Source organism: Lepidochelys kempii, chromosome 7 (genome assembly GCF_965140265.1).
Source record: "Lepidochelys kempii isolate rLepKem1 chromosome 7, rLepKem1.hap2, whole genome shotgun sequence".
Taxonomy (NCBI): Eukaryota; Metazoa; Chordata; order Testudines; family Cheloniidae; genus Lepidochelys; species Lepidochelys kempii.
Genome location: NC_133262.1, coordinates 64,596,113 through 64,616,549, shown reverse-complemented (window position 1 = coordinate 64,616,549; position 20,437 = coordinate 64,596,113). Strand labels below are relative to the sequence as shown.

At 40.0% G+C, this 20,437-nt stretch overlaps 1 protein-coding gene across 26 annotated transcripts in view; it reads left to right on the top strand.

Annotated features, from left to right (window-relative positions):
• Window positions 1-20,437, top strand: part of KCNMA1 (potassium calcium-activated channel subfamily M alpha 1) — an 855,266-nt gene that overhangs the window by 810,081 nt on the left and 24,748 nt on the right. For 16 of the 26 annotated variants that reach the window (XM_073353216.1, XM_073353211.1, XM_073353219.1 and 13 more), the window contains 3 exons: window positions 8,448-8,561; window positions 9,238-9,321; window positions 11,702-11,832. In XM_073353216.1, the coding sequence (XP_073209317.1) occupies window positions 8,448-8,561; window positions 9,238-9,321; window positions 11,702-11,832 (329 nt within the window). The remainder of the gene's footprint in view (window positions 1-8,447; window positions 8,562-9,237; window positions 9,322-11,701; window positions 11,833-20,437) is intronic. The other 10 variants (XM_073353218.1, XM_073353215.1, XM_073353208.1 and 7 more) reach the window with 1 other exon arrangement.

Sequence of the window (20,437 nt, the reverse complement as noted above, 5' to 3'; positions counted from 1 at the left end):
GCTCAGGTCTGCCTCTAGTAATTTACAAGTCTGCTATTTCACCCATGCAGACCAGGAAGTCAACCATAAATAAGCCCAAATTGATGGAAAAACAATATTGCTGGCATAAAGTGACAGATGTTGATGTTCACAAAATGTCTGTTTAAGCACTTTGCAAGAATCCATTTCCCAATTACATACACCTGAACTTTTTGCAGAAGTTACGAAGTAATTGTACTCAGAGACGTGGAGTTTTCTTAGTTTCATCTGCTAAGGAAATTGTCAGAATACATGTTGCAAAAAATGACTGCTGTGGTTATTACTGTTGCTGCTCAGGGGAGCTATTCAGATTCCTCATTTATCAGAGCTTAATAGATTAAAAGTCCAAATTTGAGTCTCATGGTATAAACCCAATCAAATGCTAATCTGCATAATTTTCCCATAAGCAGCTATGGGAAATTTGTATAATTTATGTTTCAGCAGTTGCCAATCATGAGTGAAACAGCATTGTTACATATATTTATCAAAATATTTTTATTGATCTTTGCTTGCTATCACATCTGGCTTTGCTCCTCTTTTTCACTAAGGAGACACTTACTTTCTCTGGTACATAATGTAATGTACGATGTTTCCCGAACATATATTTATAGGTCATTTTAAACTGGAAGCTTTCTATTTTACAACTTCTTATTGAATACCTGTCTCTGCAAACCTGCTGATATGGCTTAATTTATTTACTAGTTTAACATAGCACACTGGTTTCCAACACCAAGGCTAACTGTGACAGGATCACTCATGTGAGTAAAGCAGGGCGGATTTGGTCCATAAGCAATATAGCTTCAAATCTCTGCACTTAAAGAAATGCTTCTAACTTTAAACCCAGTCAAAAGTTAAATAACAGTGTTACAGCCCACATGCAATGGACCCCAATCTCTAGAAACCCAATATATGTTAAAAGGGGAGTAAGAGGAACAACTACAGATCGAACATTAAGGTTGAGAATTTAAATAGGAAAAAAGTTAGGGATTCCGATTTCCCACAGAAATGTTAAATCAACAGCCACATGGCATATATAGCATTCTGAATTACTGCATTTGCTACTGGTCCAAGGAAAGCTTGAATGGCCGGGGTAGTGGCTCTCCTTGTTTCCAGCTACTTCTCCAGCTCTTGGGGTTCTTCATGGCAAAAAAGAACCTGGATATGTGTAAAAACAGCTGGTTCCAATCCAGCTGTTGCTGGCACATGGGTGGTGAGGAAATAGGAGCTGTCCACTCAGAATGCATCCACCAGAGAGAAGACCCCAACAAGAGAGAGAAAAGGCCAGGAGGAGAAAGGGGGCACAGTGTTAAAGAAGCAGGTACAGGGGAGTAGAAAGGGGAACAGAACAGACTGGAAAGGAATTAAATGAAAAGACAGCAGTGCAATTAACTTTCTTAAAAAGTGTAAAATCCATAGTGCATTTAAGACTGTGCAACTACGTAAATACTATGCTTTTTCCATGAAGGCAACAGCTGTAGTTTGCAGAGGGATATTACCTCATTGTGAATTGGAAGCGGATCATGGGATTGCAAATGGGAGAGGGAAAATAGCCAGAAGCCAGTCTTACGATTAAGATGTGATCCAGACTGTGCTATAATTTGGAAATGCCCTGGTCTTTCATCATTCTTGTGGTTACTTGCACCAGCAATCTTACAATCTTCCAACTCTGCATTATGAAAATACTTTGCATTTCTGTGGTGCCTTACGTTAGAGGTACTCAGTGCACTTTACAAATAACTTCGCCTCACAAAATGAGTCTCCTATTCTGTCTGCAGATCTCCATAAGAGATTTGCTGTACTTGTAAAAGACATGGTAGGGAGGCAGCTATGTGACGGAGGTTTACTAACAATCTAATCATCATGCCTCTCCTTATGACTTCATGGGTTCCTGCCGTTTTGCTCTTCATGCAATGCAGGGAATGTTTAAAACAACTGTATTTCCAGGTTTTATTATGCAAAAGTAATAAAACCGGGAAATACAGTTGTTTTGCTTATTACCTTAGACATTAGACACTGAATAAGATGACTCCCGAAGTACATTTTGTATGCCAATCCACATCAAGTAAGAATGCTGTATTGTGTACTTGGAGTTATCAAGTACAAAAAAAAAAACATTCTAGGGCAAAGAAATTCAGTGACCTAGACAAAACTGTGATCAGATCCTTTCAAAAATTGGAAACTGTAGCACTGAAAAATCTGGATGAGAAAGTCAACAAGTGAACTTTCACTTGGTTTCCTTTTTACCAAAAGGAATTGTAATTTCAGTAAAATTGTGCTTGCCGCCACAGAGTGTGGAAAGTTCATCTGGGGGAACATTGGTCGTGTTTGCCATTTCCAGGAATAATAATCCCATCCTAGCAGACATCAGAGGACTGCATCTCATTTTAGTTAAATTAGTGTGTGGGGAAGGGAGCAGTAGAGAGCAGACAGAGAGCTCCAAAACGGAGCTCTGCAAATCTAAACCCTTCCTGTGGTTTTACATTTTGTGTAAACTTGTGGTAAACGTGTCCTGCTCTATGGCTCCAAGTGGATATTATGGGTGGTTTTGCATGGTTTTGAGCCAAAAATCAGACAAAACTTGGACAGTTTCAGATGGGTTTTGCTCTGCATTTTTGTGTTTGAATCTGAAACTCAAAGTGAAACTCATGAAGGACAATGTTATGTAAATGTAAACTGAGAAAAGACTTCCTAGGAGCCTATGAACTTAACAGCCAGATGTGACGCTGTTCTGTCCCATAGTAAAAACCTAACGTAAAACTTCTGTGTTTGTAGTTTCTACCACTTCAAGTAGAGATGGCCTGACCCATAACCCTGGACTGAGTGACTTCCAGATTTCAGAGGTGTTGAAATCCCAGCCCAGATCCTGATCTTTGTTTTATAGCTGAACCCTGACTAAATACGAAGCTACACCAAAACTGTTTAGATTAGAACTCGAGATTTCCCAGCGCTGTGCTCAAACCAAAACTCTGTCTCCGGCCCCAGGGGACTCTGCAGCTAGAATTGTTTCTAAATTGAATGGTTGTAACATATTCCCATGAATGTCAGCAGCTCTTTAGCTGCATGACTGCTGCTGAACTTTTCAGCTATGCCCAAATGGCTATAGTTTGGAGAATAAGAGGTAAAGTCTATCATTCCATTGAATTCAATGGAATATTACTGTGCAATGTCAGCAAACAGTGGCAAAAGGTGAGGTCCCTTTGTAAGACAATTCTGTCTGTTTGTCTCTGGTTAATGGCTCTCGCTCTATTTTCTCACATAACCTGCATGGTATCTTGTCCATCCACTGCTTAGAAGCTCACCACTTGCATGCTGATTATCAATATTCAAAATATGATTGTTGTTTCTTGCTTCTCAAATAGTTCTCAGTAGTTATAACTTTTTTTTAATTACGTTTCTGCAGTCTTTAATCTGACTATTACCTCATAAATCCCAAGCACCTTTCCTAGAGTATTATTTTTTATAGAGCACCATAGGTATGCCTGGCATTTTAATGACAAGCAAGAGTATAGCCTTTAGCCCTAGCAATCTGGTTAAATTTCAGTTTGGAAAACTGAATCCTGCTTACCTGCAGTTGCAGGTAAATAAATATTCATCTTTTCATCTTCTCTTAAAAACCATGTTCCGTTACTGTGTGCTGTTAAACACTTGCTGCATTCCACCCTAGAGTACCTCAGTTCTGGATTAAATGATTACTTGCCTAGAGAGTTAGTAAAATCAATTTGTAGGGCACTAGGTGATCCTTCTGAATGGAAAGCATGTTATAAATTAAAAGGGGCAAATTGTGCCTCTGGACATGCGCTCACCCCAATGAAGTCAGTGGAAGCCTTGCAGTGTACATCCGAGGGCCAAATTTGTTACTGAATTCAAATTCTGGCAAACCTTCTGCAAGCAGTTCTATAAATCCAACATGTTTATTGCCCCACGGGGAAGGACCCTCCTCTAAGTCGCTCACTGGCCAATCTGTCTCCAGGAATATGTAGTAATGGATTGTGGGAAGACTGAGGAGTAGCTAGAATACAGCCACTGGATCATCTATTGTTGATTCAGTGGCCCCAAGCCCTGCATAAACTAGGCAGGCTATGATGATTGCTACTGCTGGTTCATAGTTAGGTGTAGAAGCTGCCATGAACTAGTTGCAAAATAGCACCCTACCTCCTAGTTGTGGGGAGAGATTTTATCTTTCTCCATCTGCCATTACGTTATCTCACACAGATTTCATGTACTCATGGGCAATGTGAATTTCACCCTATCCTGCAATTGTAGCTCAGGTCCCTGATGTTGTTTGTAGAACAAGTATGGCACTGCAGTTAGGAAAATCACTATAACCACCTGCCCTGGTTTACTGGGTTTATGAATGTTAATGGAACACGATTTGGAGAACTGAAGGAGAAAATGCAATATGAAAAGGAAAGTGAAAAAGGGCTCTGAGGAAAGCATGAAGGCTCTGTGCAAAGAAATTGAATCTTTTCACAGCCAAAAATGGATCTTGTTTCTGGTTCTGTAATGAAATAGTTTTCCTAATACTGTGTGACCTGAATTTCTCCCTGCTTTCTGGGTGCTATTCCTTGATGTACAACCTGTATTTTCTCAAGTCAGCATTTGATGATGGATGTCAAAATACAGGCCATGTATTATGCATATAGCATTACCGATTTAAGGTGTTTACTTGTCAAATTGGAGAAATTCAAAAATGTCACATTCACTGAATCTGCACAGCTGTCACTTGTAGTTTTCCATGCCTTTAAATGAAAGTTCTGATAAAACAGTTTAGTTTTCCTTCGCCTTTTTTTGGTGGAAGACAATAAACAGCATCTAAAATTTATGCTGTGGGTGGGGAGGCAGGCTGCAAACAGGTTGGAATAAGGTTGGAATAAGGACTTTGTGGGTGGTGGATAGACAGATACAGACCCCAGATCCCTACATTTTCTGATTTTTCTTTTGCTAAAAATATTCCAGATTTTTAGTTGTTTAAATAGCCAATTCAAATTAAGCACTGTCAGGGAAATGAAGTTGTGGACATTTCTCACATCTTCCAAAACCATAGAGGAAAAAATATTACAGCTCAGGATTATTTTTCATTTGTGGAGAAAACAAAATCCCTTTAACATGTGTCCCGCATTTCATACAGAATGCACTGTGTGTGCAATGTGCAATCACAGAGCTCCTGACAGTCTGTGCCTAACAGAAATGCCACCTTTACGTCAATCTCCTAACACCATCCTAAGACGACAAATATTTGAGGGATTAGAGAGAGGTGGCTACAAATAGCCTTCTAGGGAAGAGTGGAGGGAGTCATGCATTTAGAGGCATGTTACACTGAGTCTTTACATTTTCCTCTGAGCTGGCAGGACGCTACCGACTAGTTCTACAATCTGAAGGGCCTGATTCATTGAAAAATGTGTAGTGGACACCGTGTCGGACTGGGAAGAAAAGCCTCTAGGGAAAGGAGAAAAGAGAGGCCTCTGATGATGGTCTGGACAGTGGTGTCTCATGCTAACACTGTCCACCACCAATGCCTCAAGGGCTTGTGGGGAGAAGGTTAGCCTTTTCTACCCTCAAATCAGTGTGAAGTTGGAAGGCTTGGTGCCAGTCACGCTGAGCTGTGATTCTCCAGTGGCCCCAGCTGCATTGGTGCACATACAGAGCTCTCTCAGTGTCTGTTGCCACTTGTGTTTTGAAGAGCTGGTGTGTTGCATCATGCCCCCTACTGCATAACATGGAAGTATACAAAACACTAACAGAGGAGTCAACAACAGAAGGCAGCTCAATTCTAGCGTCCACGTCTCCAGAAGTACCACTCCTGCCCCTTGCAAAGTGCAGAGCCAGGACTCTCAATCCATAATTAATCTGCCTGCTCTTTTGAGTCTTGGGAGGGCTCCTGGAAAAATTCTGGGTAGGCCAGTGTGAGTCAGAGCATGGCATAGATCTGTGATGCAACAGGGAGTGGGTGAGGTAGCATGTTAATAAAAGTTCTTGAATGGCTGTCACTCATTCGTGGGATTTGGCCATGATAGAGACTATCATACAGAAATCAACTGGGCATGCAATCTGCTTTTTTCCATGCTGGCACAGTAGAACTGATTTCAATACAGTGAGTAAGGAATACATTGAGTGAAACTAAACACTCTGACATACCCAGCACTTCCACCTGCCTTGAAGAAATCTGTTTGTTATCTGAATCACCATTGTTGACTGGAATTGTATTGCTGTGCTTAAATTCCCCCGTGGGAATTTGTGCCTTTCAAATCTGTGGAAGGCATTGAGACAACTTGTCCTCCCCTCCCCATCACCATTCAGAGCCCCTCTCCACAGTTTTCCTTCCCTTTTACATAGCCCATCCTCACAGGCCTTGTGCTGCTGGGAGCTTTCTTCCAGATGGCAGGGTACAGTTCATGCTGGAGTATCCTAGAGGATCGCAAGAGTTAGAGGTGGAGAAGGCCCACCATAACAAATTCATCTCCCTGCAGGGGTAGGATGATCTCTCAGCAATATTTGTTGCATCAGAGTGTGTGTCAAATTGACACCACACTTGATCTTAGACATAAGGCCAGAGTAGCTTCAGAACAAAACAGAGTTCTATCCCCCTTCCCAGAAAGGCGAACCCAGTAATTCCTACAGCTCTCCCAAGCCCTGCTAACTCAGAAGCACAGAGCTGAACTGGAGACCCATTCCATGTGCTCCCATGTGCCAAACTGGTGTTAGACAATTGAGGGGCCAAAATTAGTGCACTTAATATTTTAAAATATTTAAAGCTAGTTTGATAGTGGTGATTATTACTATCAAGAAAGGGGCAAAAATCCAGGTAAGGGACTGACATCGCATTTTGAAGTGATATACATTTATGTAAGGATTCTCTGATGTCTTATTAATTCTGCCAAAATTGAGGACAGGGGCAGAGGGAAATACAGTATCAACTCATTTTGGAGTCAGTAGCAGATGAACGTATGAATGACTTCAGCTGAGTGGACCAATTTGCATGCTGTGAGAAGGCAATGGAGTTACAGCAGGAATGAGTTTGACTCTTAGTGATTGGGAGGGGTGGGGGTTGGTGGCATTTGGATGAATCAAGTCTAGTCCAGGTGAGTAATGACAGAAGGTCAAAAATCTGTTTGTGGATCTGAGACATAAAGTCAGAGTCTGGGCAGAATTTGCCCAAAGTCTAATGGCTGTTCAAAATTTATAATGCAAAATTCGTTTGGCCTCATGGCTAGACAAATAGTTGCTTAAAAAATACTGCCATCGCAAGGGGGAAATGGAGTCCTTGAGCCTAACTCTTGCACTGCAACAACGGTGATATTAAATACATGTTTCCATTCTTCCTACTTTTTTTGAAGCAGGGAGACTTAAGTATATATCGTAACAGTGAATTTCCAGGCCAACTTTTTGTTAGAGTTTTTTGGTTTACTTAAATCATTGACAGATTCAGCACTTACATCGTAACTCCAGCTTAGCAAAATAACATGCCTGGGTATTACCTTTTTATGTTTATGAATTGTTCAGTGGCAGGTGTTCCTGCAGAGCTTGCAGGGACTCAGGTGGAACATGCAAGTTGCATAAGGAGGCTCTTGCTCCACCCCAGACCATCCCTTCACCTCCCATGTAGCTCTTCCCCACTGTCTCTCTATGCCATCCTCTCTCCCAGTGTGTGCACCTCTCTCCTGTTTATCTCCAGATGTCCTTCCCCTCTCCCCCACCCACCTGCCATATGTCAGTCTCTCTCCCCGGTTCCTCATTCCTTTCAGATTAGTGCTTCCTGCTCTTTCTGACTCATGGAAGCCATGAGGATTCTGCAAGATCAGAATGGAAATTAAGAATTCTGTGGGCTTCATAATGCTTTTGGAAACATCTTAAAGTAACTAAATCCTTCAGAGGTCTTTGCAGCTCCACCCTAAATCTTCTGAATCAGACCCATCAGCTCCTGAAAGCTGCAAACATGGTGGTTTAACAAGCCTTAGAATGCGGTGAGAGGCTTAAGTAAGGATGCTTATTACTAGTGTTCTTTGAAATACTGATCACAAGAAAAAACCCCTCAAATATTAATGGCTTTGGATTTTGTTTCCAGTTTTTTTTTAACAATGATCACATTTTGCACTGAAAGTTTTAGCATGTTTTGATGTAAAAACTGCTGTTTCACAAGTTTAGCAGAAGTGCGTTGTCTTTAATTGTTGCCAGCTGTCTTATACCATAAACTGCCTGTAATATCGATAGGCTTGAGGGGCTGTATTTCAGCAATACTGAATGTTAAGTAAAACAGCTTATTGTTCAGAGAGCTACAGGTAGAAATCTGCTATAAACTATCACAGGAGATACGTGCAATGTTAACATCTCGCGGCATCATTTGCATCAGTCTGAAATGACTTGTTACATTCTTTTCTGTTTGCCTTGCAACTTAAAGTTCAACCTGTAACTGTCTGACATTCCTTCCTTAGGGTTTACACCACCAGGAATGGATAGGTCATCTCCAGACAACAGTCCAGTCCATGGTCTGTTACGTCAACCCTCAATCACAACAGGAGCCAACATACCTATTATAACAGAGCTAGGTAAGGAAAACAAAAACACGCCTTTCATGTCCATTCCCATATATTTTTCCATCTCCTTTTACAGGCGTCAGGAGAGTTACCTATTTCATAGCCAATGACACCATGTTCACACTTCAGTTAACTGTTTTGATTTACTCTTGCTGAGGAAACATTAGGGGAAACTATTTCTACTTGGATTAAACAACTAAATTAGTTCTTCCCTATGTGTTTTCACCTTGTGTGTTCGTAAACGCACACTACATTAGGCAAGAGGTTGTTCTTAGTGTATTGTACCAAGTAGGCAGGGTTCTTTGGGACAATCTCTTTTTAAAAAAAAAATGTTATGTAAGATGCCAGCAGACTTCCCTTCTGCATTTGAAAGGCTACTTGGTTAACCCTTCATGCTCCAAAACTTGTTTAATATTGCATAGTCACTGCATAGTGACATGACACTTGTCACCCTTGAGAATGGAGCAACTGGTTACCTGGGTATGATTTCCACTCTAGCTATAGATATTCGTCTTGTCAAGTTGTTGTGATGTGAAGTGCAGAAGCTTTCATGGCAAATACAAACTTGTTTTGTGGTCCTTTGTCCTTTTTATTTTTCAGGTTTTTTTTTTAGAGCCTTACCTGTCTTACTCCCTTATTTTATTCTCTTTCTGTACTTTCTTTCCCCCCTAAATACTTTACTTATTAGCTAAGCCTGGCAAACTTCTGCCTTTGGTTTCAATCAGTCAGGAAAAAAACAGTGGAACCCACATACTAATGATAACTGAACTGGGTAAGAAGTGCCTTTTTCCTTCACATCACTGTCTTCTTTTTTGTTGTTGGTGGTGTTGTTTCTACCATCATCAGCTTTTTCTTTATTTATCTGGCTGTATCAGAGGGGCTACCCTCATGGCACTGCTTTGAATGTGTTTTATTTGTGGTTCTAGTAGAAATTGACTGTCTTGTTCTGGCCTTTCTTAATGATTTCTTTTTCACGCAGCATCAGTAAACCTTTGATCACACTCGTCTGACCTGCGGCTGTTTCCATAGCATCTTCTCACCAATTCATTTTCTTTGGCCTGGGTGCCTCTCTCTCTCTCTCTCTCTCTTTATTTCAGTCTATTGTCAATTTGACTGACATGTCTTAGCTCTCACAGGAAGTAAAAAAAGAAATAAAACATTTTGAAGAAGAAACCCGGGTATCATACCTTCCCTTAAGCAGTTTGTTTGTTTTGTTTTTTGTGGGTAGACCTTTTCTCGGGCTCTGAAGCTAAGGGGCTTAGCTTCTATGCTGCACTCTCTCAATAAAATGAGATTTCACAAGGGGCTCCGAGCAGTGTTTGATTAGCATTTCCTGTGGTGCAGTGCTGTGCTCTTAAACCTACCCCCATCTAGCCAGGAGATCTTTCATAAAAATCATAGTAGGCTAATTTGCATCAGGAAGATAAAGATATAGTCAGGCTTAAACTGCACTTGTAGAATTCACAGAAGATTTGGTGTAAGTTGGAAACTGACACTCCGTACTGTTAGAAAGTCTGTGTCAAAGTCAGGTATTAGTCTTACAAGTCTGCCAGATAGAAGTGGAAAAAGAGTACTGCTGTTCATAGTTCCTCTCCTCAGCTAGCAAATTAAACAAAGGCACAGTCTTTTCAAAAAGTATATTTTGAAACGGTACAACAGGCTGTCAGTGGTATTTTGCTTAGGAGCCCAAGAATAAATTGACAGACACTGGGCAAGATATAGTGTAGATGGAGCTATTTACCAGATGACATTCATCTGCATCATATAATGTAACCAGTGACTGTATATAGCTCTGAGAGATGTTACTTTTTAGTTGCTATGGCAAGGGATGTATGTTCTCTTGCCAACTCTGCTACTGACTCCGTTTGACCTTGGTTATGTCACAACCAATTGGTGTCTTAATTTACCCATCTGTAAAATGGGGATAACAATGCTTATCTTCTTCACAGGGCTGTTATATTTTAGGCATTGTTCATACTTGCAGAGCTCTTTGAGGACCTTGCATGACAGTGCAATACTATACTAGTGGAAGATAGCTGTTGAATAATGGGTAGTTTGATCAAATAAAAGTAACTGTCTCAAGACGATAGTTCAGAATGGCAGGCCTATTTCTAGATAGAGAGTGATCCAGTTGAAGTCAATGGTACTAGGATTTGGCTTTTTAGGAACATTCTTGTCTACTAAAAAAAAATACAGGGAATTTCCAATAACAACGAGACAAGAAAAGTATTCAAGATCCACACTATCAGATGCTGCAAAACTGATAATTTCTCAGACCTGAATGGGAATTGAAATTAATTTGTCATTTATTTTTTAATAATTTCAAAAGCATCTTTGGTGACACAAGTGATCAGTCTGCACTTTTATGACTGAGGAGTCCTACTGTGGAAAAGACATGACTTCATCAAATATCATCTGCTTAATAAGATTTCTATCAAGCTGTGTGTAGTGGCATGGGTCAGGAGTGGGGAGATGAACTCTGGCAACTCGATGAGAATCTAAATGTCAAATGTTTCTTTTCTGAAAAGCAACCTGATGTGGATACTTCCTCACATTGAATGGAATAGAATTCATGGCTCGGGTGGTGAGGCTGTGGCTGAAACCATTTGAAACCACACTGTAGTATAGTATAGAATTGCAGTGTATTGCTTTTTTATGACAAGCTTGAGGCAAGCTGAATGGGGAGCTTCTCTCTTTGGAGCTGCAATTGCATTACCACAGTTCCATCAGAAAAGAAGCACAGTAGCAGATGTCTTTGGGTTGAACCAATGTTTTCGTGGACAAGGTTTATGTCACAAAGTGGATCTGACATTAAGAGTTCACTGCATATCCGCACAACCCGACTCATTGTATCTTGCCTGTACGGAGGGAAAATGTATGTCAGCACCATGGCAAGTGAGCAGGTGCTGCCAAGAAAGTCGTTTTTATGGCACAGGGATATTCACCTTTCATACAAGCAAAATAAGGATTAACAGATTTTCTTAAGTGCATATTTTCACATCCACTTTGATTTCATTTTAAGTAATGTCAAAGACACGAGTCTGTGTTTCCAGACACATGCCATTGCTTTTTCTTTCGGATTGTGTCATATGTAAGGTCACATGCTGCAGGCTCAGAAGCATATTATGATATTTTTATATTATTATTTTCAGTAAACGATTCAAACGTTCAGTTTTTGGACCAAGATGATGACGACGACCCAGACACAGAATTGTATCTTACACAGCCATTTGCATGTGGAACTGCATTCGCCGTCAGTGTATTGGACTCCCTCATGAGCGCTGTAAGCAAATCAAAACTTTCTCCCCCTTCCCCATCAGACAGACCATAGGAGGCTGATGCTGTGTAGCAGCTCCATTGCCACCATGCAGCCGGACGGACAAGATACCTTCCCCTACCTAGACCTTCATACGCTATGATTACTTTGGATGTGGACTGAGCCCCAGTTCCCCTCAAAGGTATTTAAGCACATAACTCCTATTGTCCGTTGCAGTTATGCACTGAAAGACCTTTGAGGAGCTGGATCTGAGACTCTGTAACAACTAATCTCTCAGATCTTAGGGTATGTATATTGGCCTGAGACTTCAAAAGCAACTGGTGATTTTGGATGCACACTATTTTCAGAAACAGTTGAAAGTCTGATGGCTTGCAGCAGGGTGTCTCAAATTGGCCTTCCAAAAATGGAAGCACTCAAAATCACTAGTCACCATTGGAAATTTAGGGTATTATCTCTAAAATATGAAAATTGTCTTCTTGCAGAACATAACTACCTTGACAGTTCAGTATTTTACACGTTTTACAGCTTCTAATTATTTTTTGTACTCCATCAATAAAGTGATAGTTCATAGTGACGGGTAACAAACAAAAGCTTTAGATTAGATCAGGTCAGCGGACAAAAGCTTGAATGCTTCTGCAAAGCTTAATTCAACCAGTTGACCCTCGTGGGTCTGCAAAAGTGGGCTAGAAATCAATGGAAATGGGATTTCTTGAAAGAGTGGCTACGTCACAGTTCTGGGTCTGAATTTGCATGAGCGTGCTGTCAGGTTATTCTGATATTCCTGCTTGTATCTGGGACCAAGAATGCAAAAATATAAAAAAATTGACGTGGGTGTTTCAAAGTTTGAAATTGGTTAAAAACCAAACAGGATTGTATAAGGTTTATTTTGAGTTTCAGTGGAGTTCAAAGTAAGCAGCTATTTTGCCTAAACCAGTTTTTGGCCATCCGTAGCAAATAAATAGTCTTCCTCTTTTATTTTAAAATCAGACAGAGAATACTCTCTCAATACAGACAGGGTATCAGTCTCTACTTTAACCTAGAGCGGGTCCATTTTTAACTGGTTTAGGCACTCGCTTAAAGAACTTCCATTTAAAAAACTTTGTACACTTTATGTGCCAGCAGATTAATGTTGGAGCAGCTTTTTGCAAATGGACCAAATGGAAAGCAAGCAGTCTAAGGGTTTTTTATAGAAACACTGGGAAACTAACACTAGCAATTACCAGATTGATACTTTTCAATGGAACTAGACCTCTCGGGGTAGATGACTAAGATGCAAGAGGGATGTAATTAATGGAGGAGAATATGAAATGTTGTTTATGATAAGCTCCATTAAGCAGGCCTGTTATACTATACCTCTGATTTTAAAGTGTTCAAATGAGTATCCCTTTGGAGACCATGTTTACTCCTGATTATCCTAACTACAGCTGTTTCAGAAGACTCTTTTGTTGCAGTATCAGCTGTTATAATATGATTACTTCGTAAATTATGTTTTTTAATAATGTCTTTCGTGATCCTGATCAGGGTCTGTTGAAAAAAGTTAGTTTCCAGCTTTGATTTAAAAATAGAATTTAAATAAATCAAACTCATTAAAGGCCTCCTGGTTTACATGTGCTAAAGACAGTTTGTCCATGTGAAAGGCAGTTGTGCATATAAACTGATATTTGCCTGTGCGACCAATATGCTGTTTGTGCACATAAAATCTGTTTTGTGGGTAAAAATGACTGTGCATGCCTAAAGCTGTAGATGCAAACTTAGGGGCTGGTTGAGAGTCCTTTGTAAAGTTGAACCTAAACTTTCAGAATATCCTATTGAATTTAGTTTCATGATCAGTTGGCTTAAGCCCCAAATAATACGGGAGGTGGGCAAAGCAATATTTTTTTTTATAAGAGCCAACTCTAACCTTCACCTAAAAGTGAAACCAAACTTTTGATGGTTCAAAAAAGTTCAGTTAACCTTTTTTTTTTTTTTAACTTAAGTGGGCTATAGCCCACAAAAGCTTATGCTCTAATAAATTAGTTAGTCTCTAAGGTGCCACAGGTCCTCCTGTTCTTCTTACTACACTTCTGTCCATTCCAGCCGCAGCTTGAGATAGATGTCATGAGGTAATCTATTTTCATGGTATTTCATTCCAATAAGGAGCATGAAGTAACAGTAATCTTATGAGATACCTTGTTCTTGTGAGTCAGTCATCAGCCAAATTTTGAAGACTTGACACATTGAGAAAGTCCACATAAGTATCCAACCAAACTCTAACTCTAAATTTTCACGAATAAAAGTTGTATGGGTAAAAGGTTTAGCATTTCCATGTAATACCTTGGAGCTCTTAAATATGAAGGTCCCAAACGGGAATTTTGAAAGCTGTTCACCTTACCAGACTAAGAAGATTCCTGAATGAAACTGAGTTTTAGTATTAGGAGGACACTGAGGAACTCTAATGATAAATTGATTTATCAAAAGCAGCTAATGAAAATATGATTGAGAGCTTTCTAGACAATGGAAGCCAAAATATCAACCTTCCAAGTCAACATTTAAACATCAGGTCCATTTAGATTTCACTGATTTCTTTTCTTCTGTAGCTCCCTTCCCAAAATTTCCATTTAATCAGGTGTCTAAGCATCCCCATCCAAAGACTGTCTCATAATTCAACCCCTGCTGTTTGTTGCTTCACTTATTGAAAGGCTAATCCTTTTATTTATTACAGGCATTCCCAGAGTAACAGATAGCAATGTTGCAGACACCACACCATCGCTTTATTGTGCAACCACTAGAAAGATAAATTAGAAGAGAGAATAATTGTGTTTATGCTTAGATAACTCACAATGGAGAATTACAATTTAGAAACATTTCCTTTGAGCACAGTCAGTTTATTCTTCACAAAGTAAATGTGATTATTTTCCCCTCTAAATATCTAGCTACCGATGACATATCTGTTCATGAACTCTTTCTTCTGCAAAAATTCTTTGTCAAACTTCATTCATTCTTAAGTGGTTAAGATGGGGCACCACCATCTGAAGTCAGGGAAATGACTGTGATGCCAGAAATAGAGAATTCTGACTTAAGGGAAAGAAACAGAAGAAATACTAATCAGAGTGAATCCCTATCAGAATGATTTGCCAGTCTTCATTTGCTATACCAATGCTGTCTCCTCTTCCTACTGCTTTGCTGATGTGGGCAGGGTCACTCTCTCCTCCACTCCTGGAAGAGTTTCTGCTGTCTAAGCTATAGGGTGCAAAAGGAACTCTCCCTGCTCGTCTAGCTCTCAGATGGGTGAGATGTCCATCCTTCCTTTTCTCCTGTGCCTCTATTGGGAAGAGGAGGTGCTCCACATTTTTTTCTCTACCCAAAAACAGGCATCCTGTCATTTCCCACACATTTCCCACATTTTCCCACACACTTTCCCACTACCTGATCCACTGGCTTTGTAGTATCCACTTTGCCTGACAGTTTGCTTTTTGTGACCCAACCTCTACTTCTACTGCCTGAATTCAAGCATTGATCCCAAAATATTTTACAGGACTGTGGGACCAGCCTGAGTCATACTTTCACTACACTAGCTCCACAGCAATTCTCTAAGTCATTTGTCACGTGCCAGCGCACTTTGAGGCTTGAGTAGGGTCTTCAAGATGACATCAACTATATTGATTTCATTACTAAATTGACTGCAACTAAGTCGATGGGGAAAACCCATCAAGCTAGTAGGACTGTAATTGGTGTTTGTTGTATTGCATGGTTGGGCAAAAGCTATATTAGCAGGGGAAAGGCTGGGATTAGCAGAGGAATAGTAAAGGGGGGGTTGCAGGAGGTACATATTGTTTTCTCCCACTGTGCCCTCTGCTGTGAAGTTTTTCATTGTGAAAGGGGGAAGTAGTGCACCTTCTTTTTAGTTGCTTTTTAGAATTAAATTTTACCCCTTGATCTCTACAGAATGTAATTAAATTCTTAGTAATGCAAACCCACTGCACTGGACGCAACACACGTATGTGAACTGCTCACATTCTCCTCTCACTTACTCAGTGGAAGTCCGGCATATGATGATAATGCCAGTGTAAAACAGGGATAAAGTAAGAGAATAATAAGGCCCATCCATCTGTGTTTCTTTCTTATCTTTAGCAACGATGGAACTATGCACAAGACAACTTCATTTACAGATTAAACCTTCCTCTGCAGGTTTCTTAGCATCTTCAGGAAACACTGGGCATGCAGACAAGAATGGTTTAGTTACTGATAATGAGGAAGTACTTTTTACTTTACTGAACATTTCACCTGGTACAGATTTTAAGTATGACAAAAGCTATTCTTAAACAGGGCTGCCTAACCTTTGCTATGTCTCTGGAATAGACATAGGCCTCTGCTAGAGTTTTTCATTATATTTTGTTCTAAGTATTTGATTTGCCTTACACATCTACAACCAAATGCAAATGCATGGAAAGCTATATACATATACTGCTCTTCTTGTAGTGGGGCTGCCCCTGTTAACCAAATCATGTTCTCACAATACACTTGTTTACAGCAAAATGTAAGTTGGTTAGAAAGCCCAGGTTACAAATAACCTTCTCTCAGACACAGTGCATTTGTGGATGAGGTATACGTGCTAAGATTTTCAAAAATCATGAGACTTAAGATATCTTGAAGGAGTCTGAAAATCAGGCTCCATTTAGTGCCACCCTCTCAAAATCAGGCCAACTCTAAGCTGTGCTAAGTTGAGCGCCCAAAATCACTAGTGACTTTTGAAAGTCTTGGCCATTGTCTGTAGCTATAGAAGGCAAAATAAAGTGCAGGATGCAAAAATGCCACTTGTCCCAATAAGCATCTTTTATCGCTGTGAAGTGGTTCCCAGACACCTTGATTCTGTCTGGCATTCATTTTGGTAATGATGCTACAAAAAATACTCCCATACAGAGCTTCAGCATTATTTCTATACATACCACTGGTAGCAGGATTGGTGTAGCTTCAGGGAATGTCATCAGTACAAAAGCATCTATTCAGAGCCAGATCATGAGACTTAACTTTGAATTTCCTGGCATCTATTGGTCTCTGTTAGAACCTTACTTTTTTAAAAAAATGTATTCTATTATCGTCCCCTTTTCCCTTATACAAACAGAAATTTCACATGGGGACGGGGAGGGGTGAAGAGTTAAAGGCAACTTTGCAGTAGAACCCCCAAGGTCCTTTACAATCTCATTTATTCAGAAAAGGAAATGTTTTAACTTATGAGATGGACATTTTGAAACATAAGACTTTTCTATTTTTGTATCCTGCTGTTCAGAAGGATTAGCAGGTAATAAAACATCCCCTTTACCCAGAGGATTCACAATATCCCTTAATAGTCTGGGAGGTATTTTTAAAATGTAATACAATATAAAAGATTGTTCTTTCACCTTTGCTTTGGACCTCTCCCCAGGCCTGTTCAGGATTTGGTTAATGAGTTTAGCTCTGTAATTCCCCATATCTGGATATGTATTCACTTGAAACAAATGCATCCTGTAAGGAAAAACAAGCAAGTTAAAATATCTGCCTGAAATGGAGGCGAAATAACTATTGTATTTTTTCCTTTAAAGTAGCAAACATAAAAAAATGGCAGCTATGACATGGAAAATGACAATTTTAGAGTAGCTATAAACGAAAGGCAAAATGTCATTAAAATTAAAGCAATGTTATTAAAAGATGTGTTAATTTTCAGTTAAATTTTCTGTAAAAGACCAATTAGTTTAAAAGGCTTGACAGCATTAACTGTGAAACATAAGCTTTGGTAATGATGCTTTCCAGTTTGTTCAACCATTTTTAAAGCAGTCTCAGAACACTTACACTCAAAACCAGCTGCAACAGAATTCAGTCACATGGGCTAGGTGGCACTGCTAGCTCAGATATCCAGTTGCCTGTCAATTACCCTACGGTGTGGCGTCTATAATGCAGTCCCATTACTCAGCACTGTAGCCAATGCATGTATAATACTGGTATAATAATGTTATCACGACATCCAATGCGGGGTACAGGTAGTAACAGCAGCAGAGAAGTGTTTTTCAGTGATGATTATACAATTAACAAAAGGAATTTGCATTTGTTACTGAAAAGTAGCTTGTTAGTTTTAATGCTACAGCACTCATTCAACACATTGTTCCCGCACAAGTACTGGCATATCCAGGCCTTGTATCCACCTGCAGAGTGAGCACATCACTCTCACGTTATGTGTATTATTATTTCAAAGGAAATGGAAATCAGCCGGGTCAGATTTTTTTTTTTAACCTTTTAGAGCCTGATCCTATGAGGTGCAGCAGGCGCCCCATCTCCATAGTGGAAAGATTTGAAGGAGGGCCTGAGTCTCATGGGAGTTGAGAGCATGCAGGCTTAGGCAGTGTTAACAATCTCTAACCATCCAGAAGGCATGCTAGACTCCTGTTCACCTAGGATGTTTTCTGCTTGCAGGACAGGCGTCCATTCTCAAAATTAGAATATTTTTATTCAGCGACGGCAGCACGAACAAAAACTGCACTCATCTATCAAATTAAATGATAATATCCACATCAGTCATGGTGTGAAACCCAAAGTAAACTATTGTTCCAAGATAAATGTTGTCTGCTTTCCAAATAAATGTCTTTAGCTTTGCCTTGACATTTGTCTAGCAGTGGGAGACCATTCTCCTGTGACAGCGGGCCGAATTCCCCTCTGAACTGGATCAATTTTACATCACTGTAAATCCATTGAGTCCCATTGGCTTGCTCCTGGGATCAGAATAAGGCCTATTATCTCTTACTTGGAAACATTTGTGACAGGTGCAAGACTTAATGTATTCTTTTGCCATTGCTTCACAGTTTAACATGAGTTCTTTAGTGAAGTGAGTGTTGTATTCTCAGCCTAATGTTATCAGTTCCTCCTCCCCCACAGTCTTCCTGTCTCAAAATTAAATATGCCCAGTTAATCCTTTCCTCAAAAGTCCAGCTTTCTAGCCCTTGTATCTTTCCTGTAGCTATCCTCTGGACGCTCTCCAATTTGCCTCCCCCCTTTCTTAAAGTGTGGTGTCTAGAACTGGACACAATACTGGACACCAGTGCCAAGTAGAGTGGAACTAATACCTCCCGTGTCTTACGTGTGACTCTCCTAGAACTATATTACTCTTTTTGGGAGTTGCATCACATTGTTGGATCATAGTCGATTTGTGATCCACTATAACCCCCCAGATCCTTTTCAGCAGTACTACCACAGGCAATTATTCCCCATTTTGTAGTTGTGCATTTGATTTTTCCTTCCTAAGTTTAGGACTCGTCTGACCGTCATCTTGTTGATTTCAGACAAAGTCTCCAATTTGTCAAGGTCATTTTTGACTTCTAATCCTGTCCTCCAAATTGCTTGCAACTCCTTCCAGCTTGGTGTCATCTGCAGATTTTATCAGTATAATGACCACTTTATTATCCAAGTAATTCATGAAAATATTGACTAGTACCACATCCAGGACAGACCCCCCCACACACTCGATACAACTTCCCCACCTCCCAATTTGACAGCAAACCCTTGATAACTACTCTTGGTCTTTGAACCAGTTCTGCACCCACCTTATAGAAATTTAATCTAGACCGCATTTGCGAGTGTTATGTTGGATCGTGGCAAAGGCCTTAATAAAATCAAGAGCTATCATGTCAACTGCTTCCCTGCCTTCACTAGCCCAGTAACCCTGTCAAAGAAAATTGATTGGTTTGGCATGTTTTGTTCTTAACAAAGTCATGCTGGCTATGCCTTATAACCCTATTATCCTCTAGGTGCTTACAAACTGATTGTGCTCCAATATCTTTCCAGGTATCAGAGTTAGGCTGACTGGTCTATAATTCCACCAGTCCCTTTTTTAAAAGATAGATTGCTAATGGTTCCGAGATTACCTCAGCTAGTTTTATAAGTACCCTAGGGTGAATTTAATCAGGGTTTGCCAATTTAAATGTTCTTTAACCTGCTCTTTCCCTATTTTGGATTGTGAGTCTTCCTCCTTGCTGTTAAGGTCACCATTACACTTTATAGTAATGATTGAAGCAAAATAAGCATTAAACATCTCAGTCTTTAGTTGTTAGTGCTCCTTAAGTAGTGGACCTACACTTTTCTTGGTCTTTGTATTGCTTTTTATGTCCCTTGGTAGATGTAATTCATTTTAGCCTTTCTGATTTTGTCCCTACATGCTTGTGCTATTCTTTTGTAACCAGCCTTAGCAAATTGTCCATATTTACACTTTTTGTAGGATTCCTTTTTAGATCATGATAGAGATCCTGATGGAGATATGTTGGTCTCTTCCTTCGCACCTGGAGCATTTGCCATTAATAAAAACTGCCCGCTCTCCTCAATTCCTTTTTCTCTTACATTTTCTTCCCTTGGGACCTTAGCTAGCAGTTAGTCCGAAGGCCGTTGTCCTTATGCTGTTGCTCTAATGCCATCATTTTCTGGTCACTTTCACCCAAACTGTCTTCAACTTTGCAACCAGCTTCTTCCTACTCAGAGTCAAGTCTAAAGTGGCTGCCCACTTGGTTACTTCTGAAGCAAGAAGTTGTCCCCAGCACATTCCAAAAACTTACTGGCATCTTACTTTTCCAACAGATGTCTGGGTAGTTAAAGTCCTCCATTACTACCCGGTCTC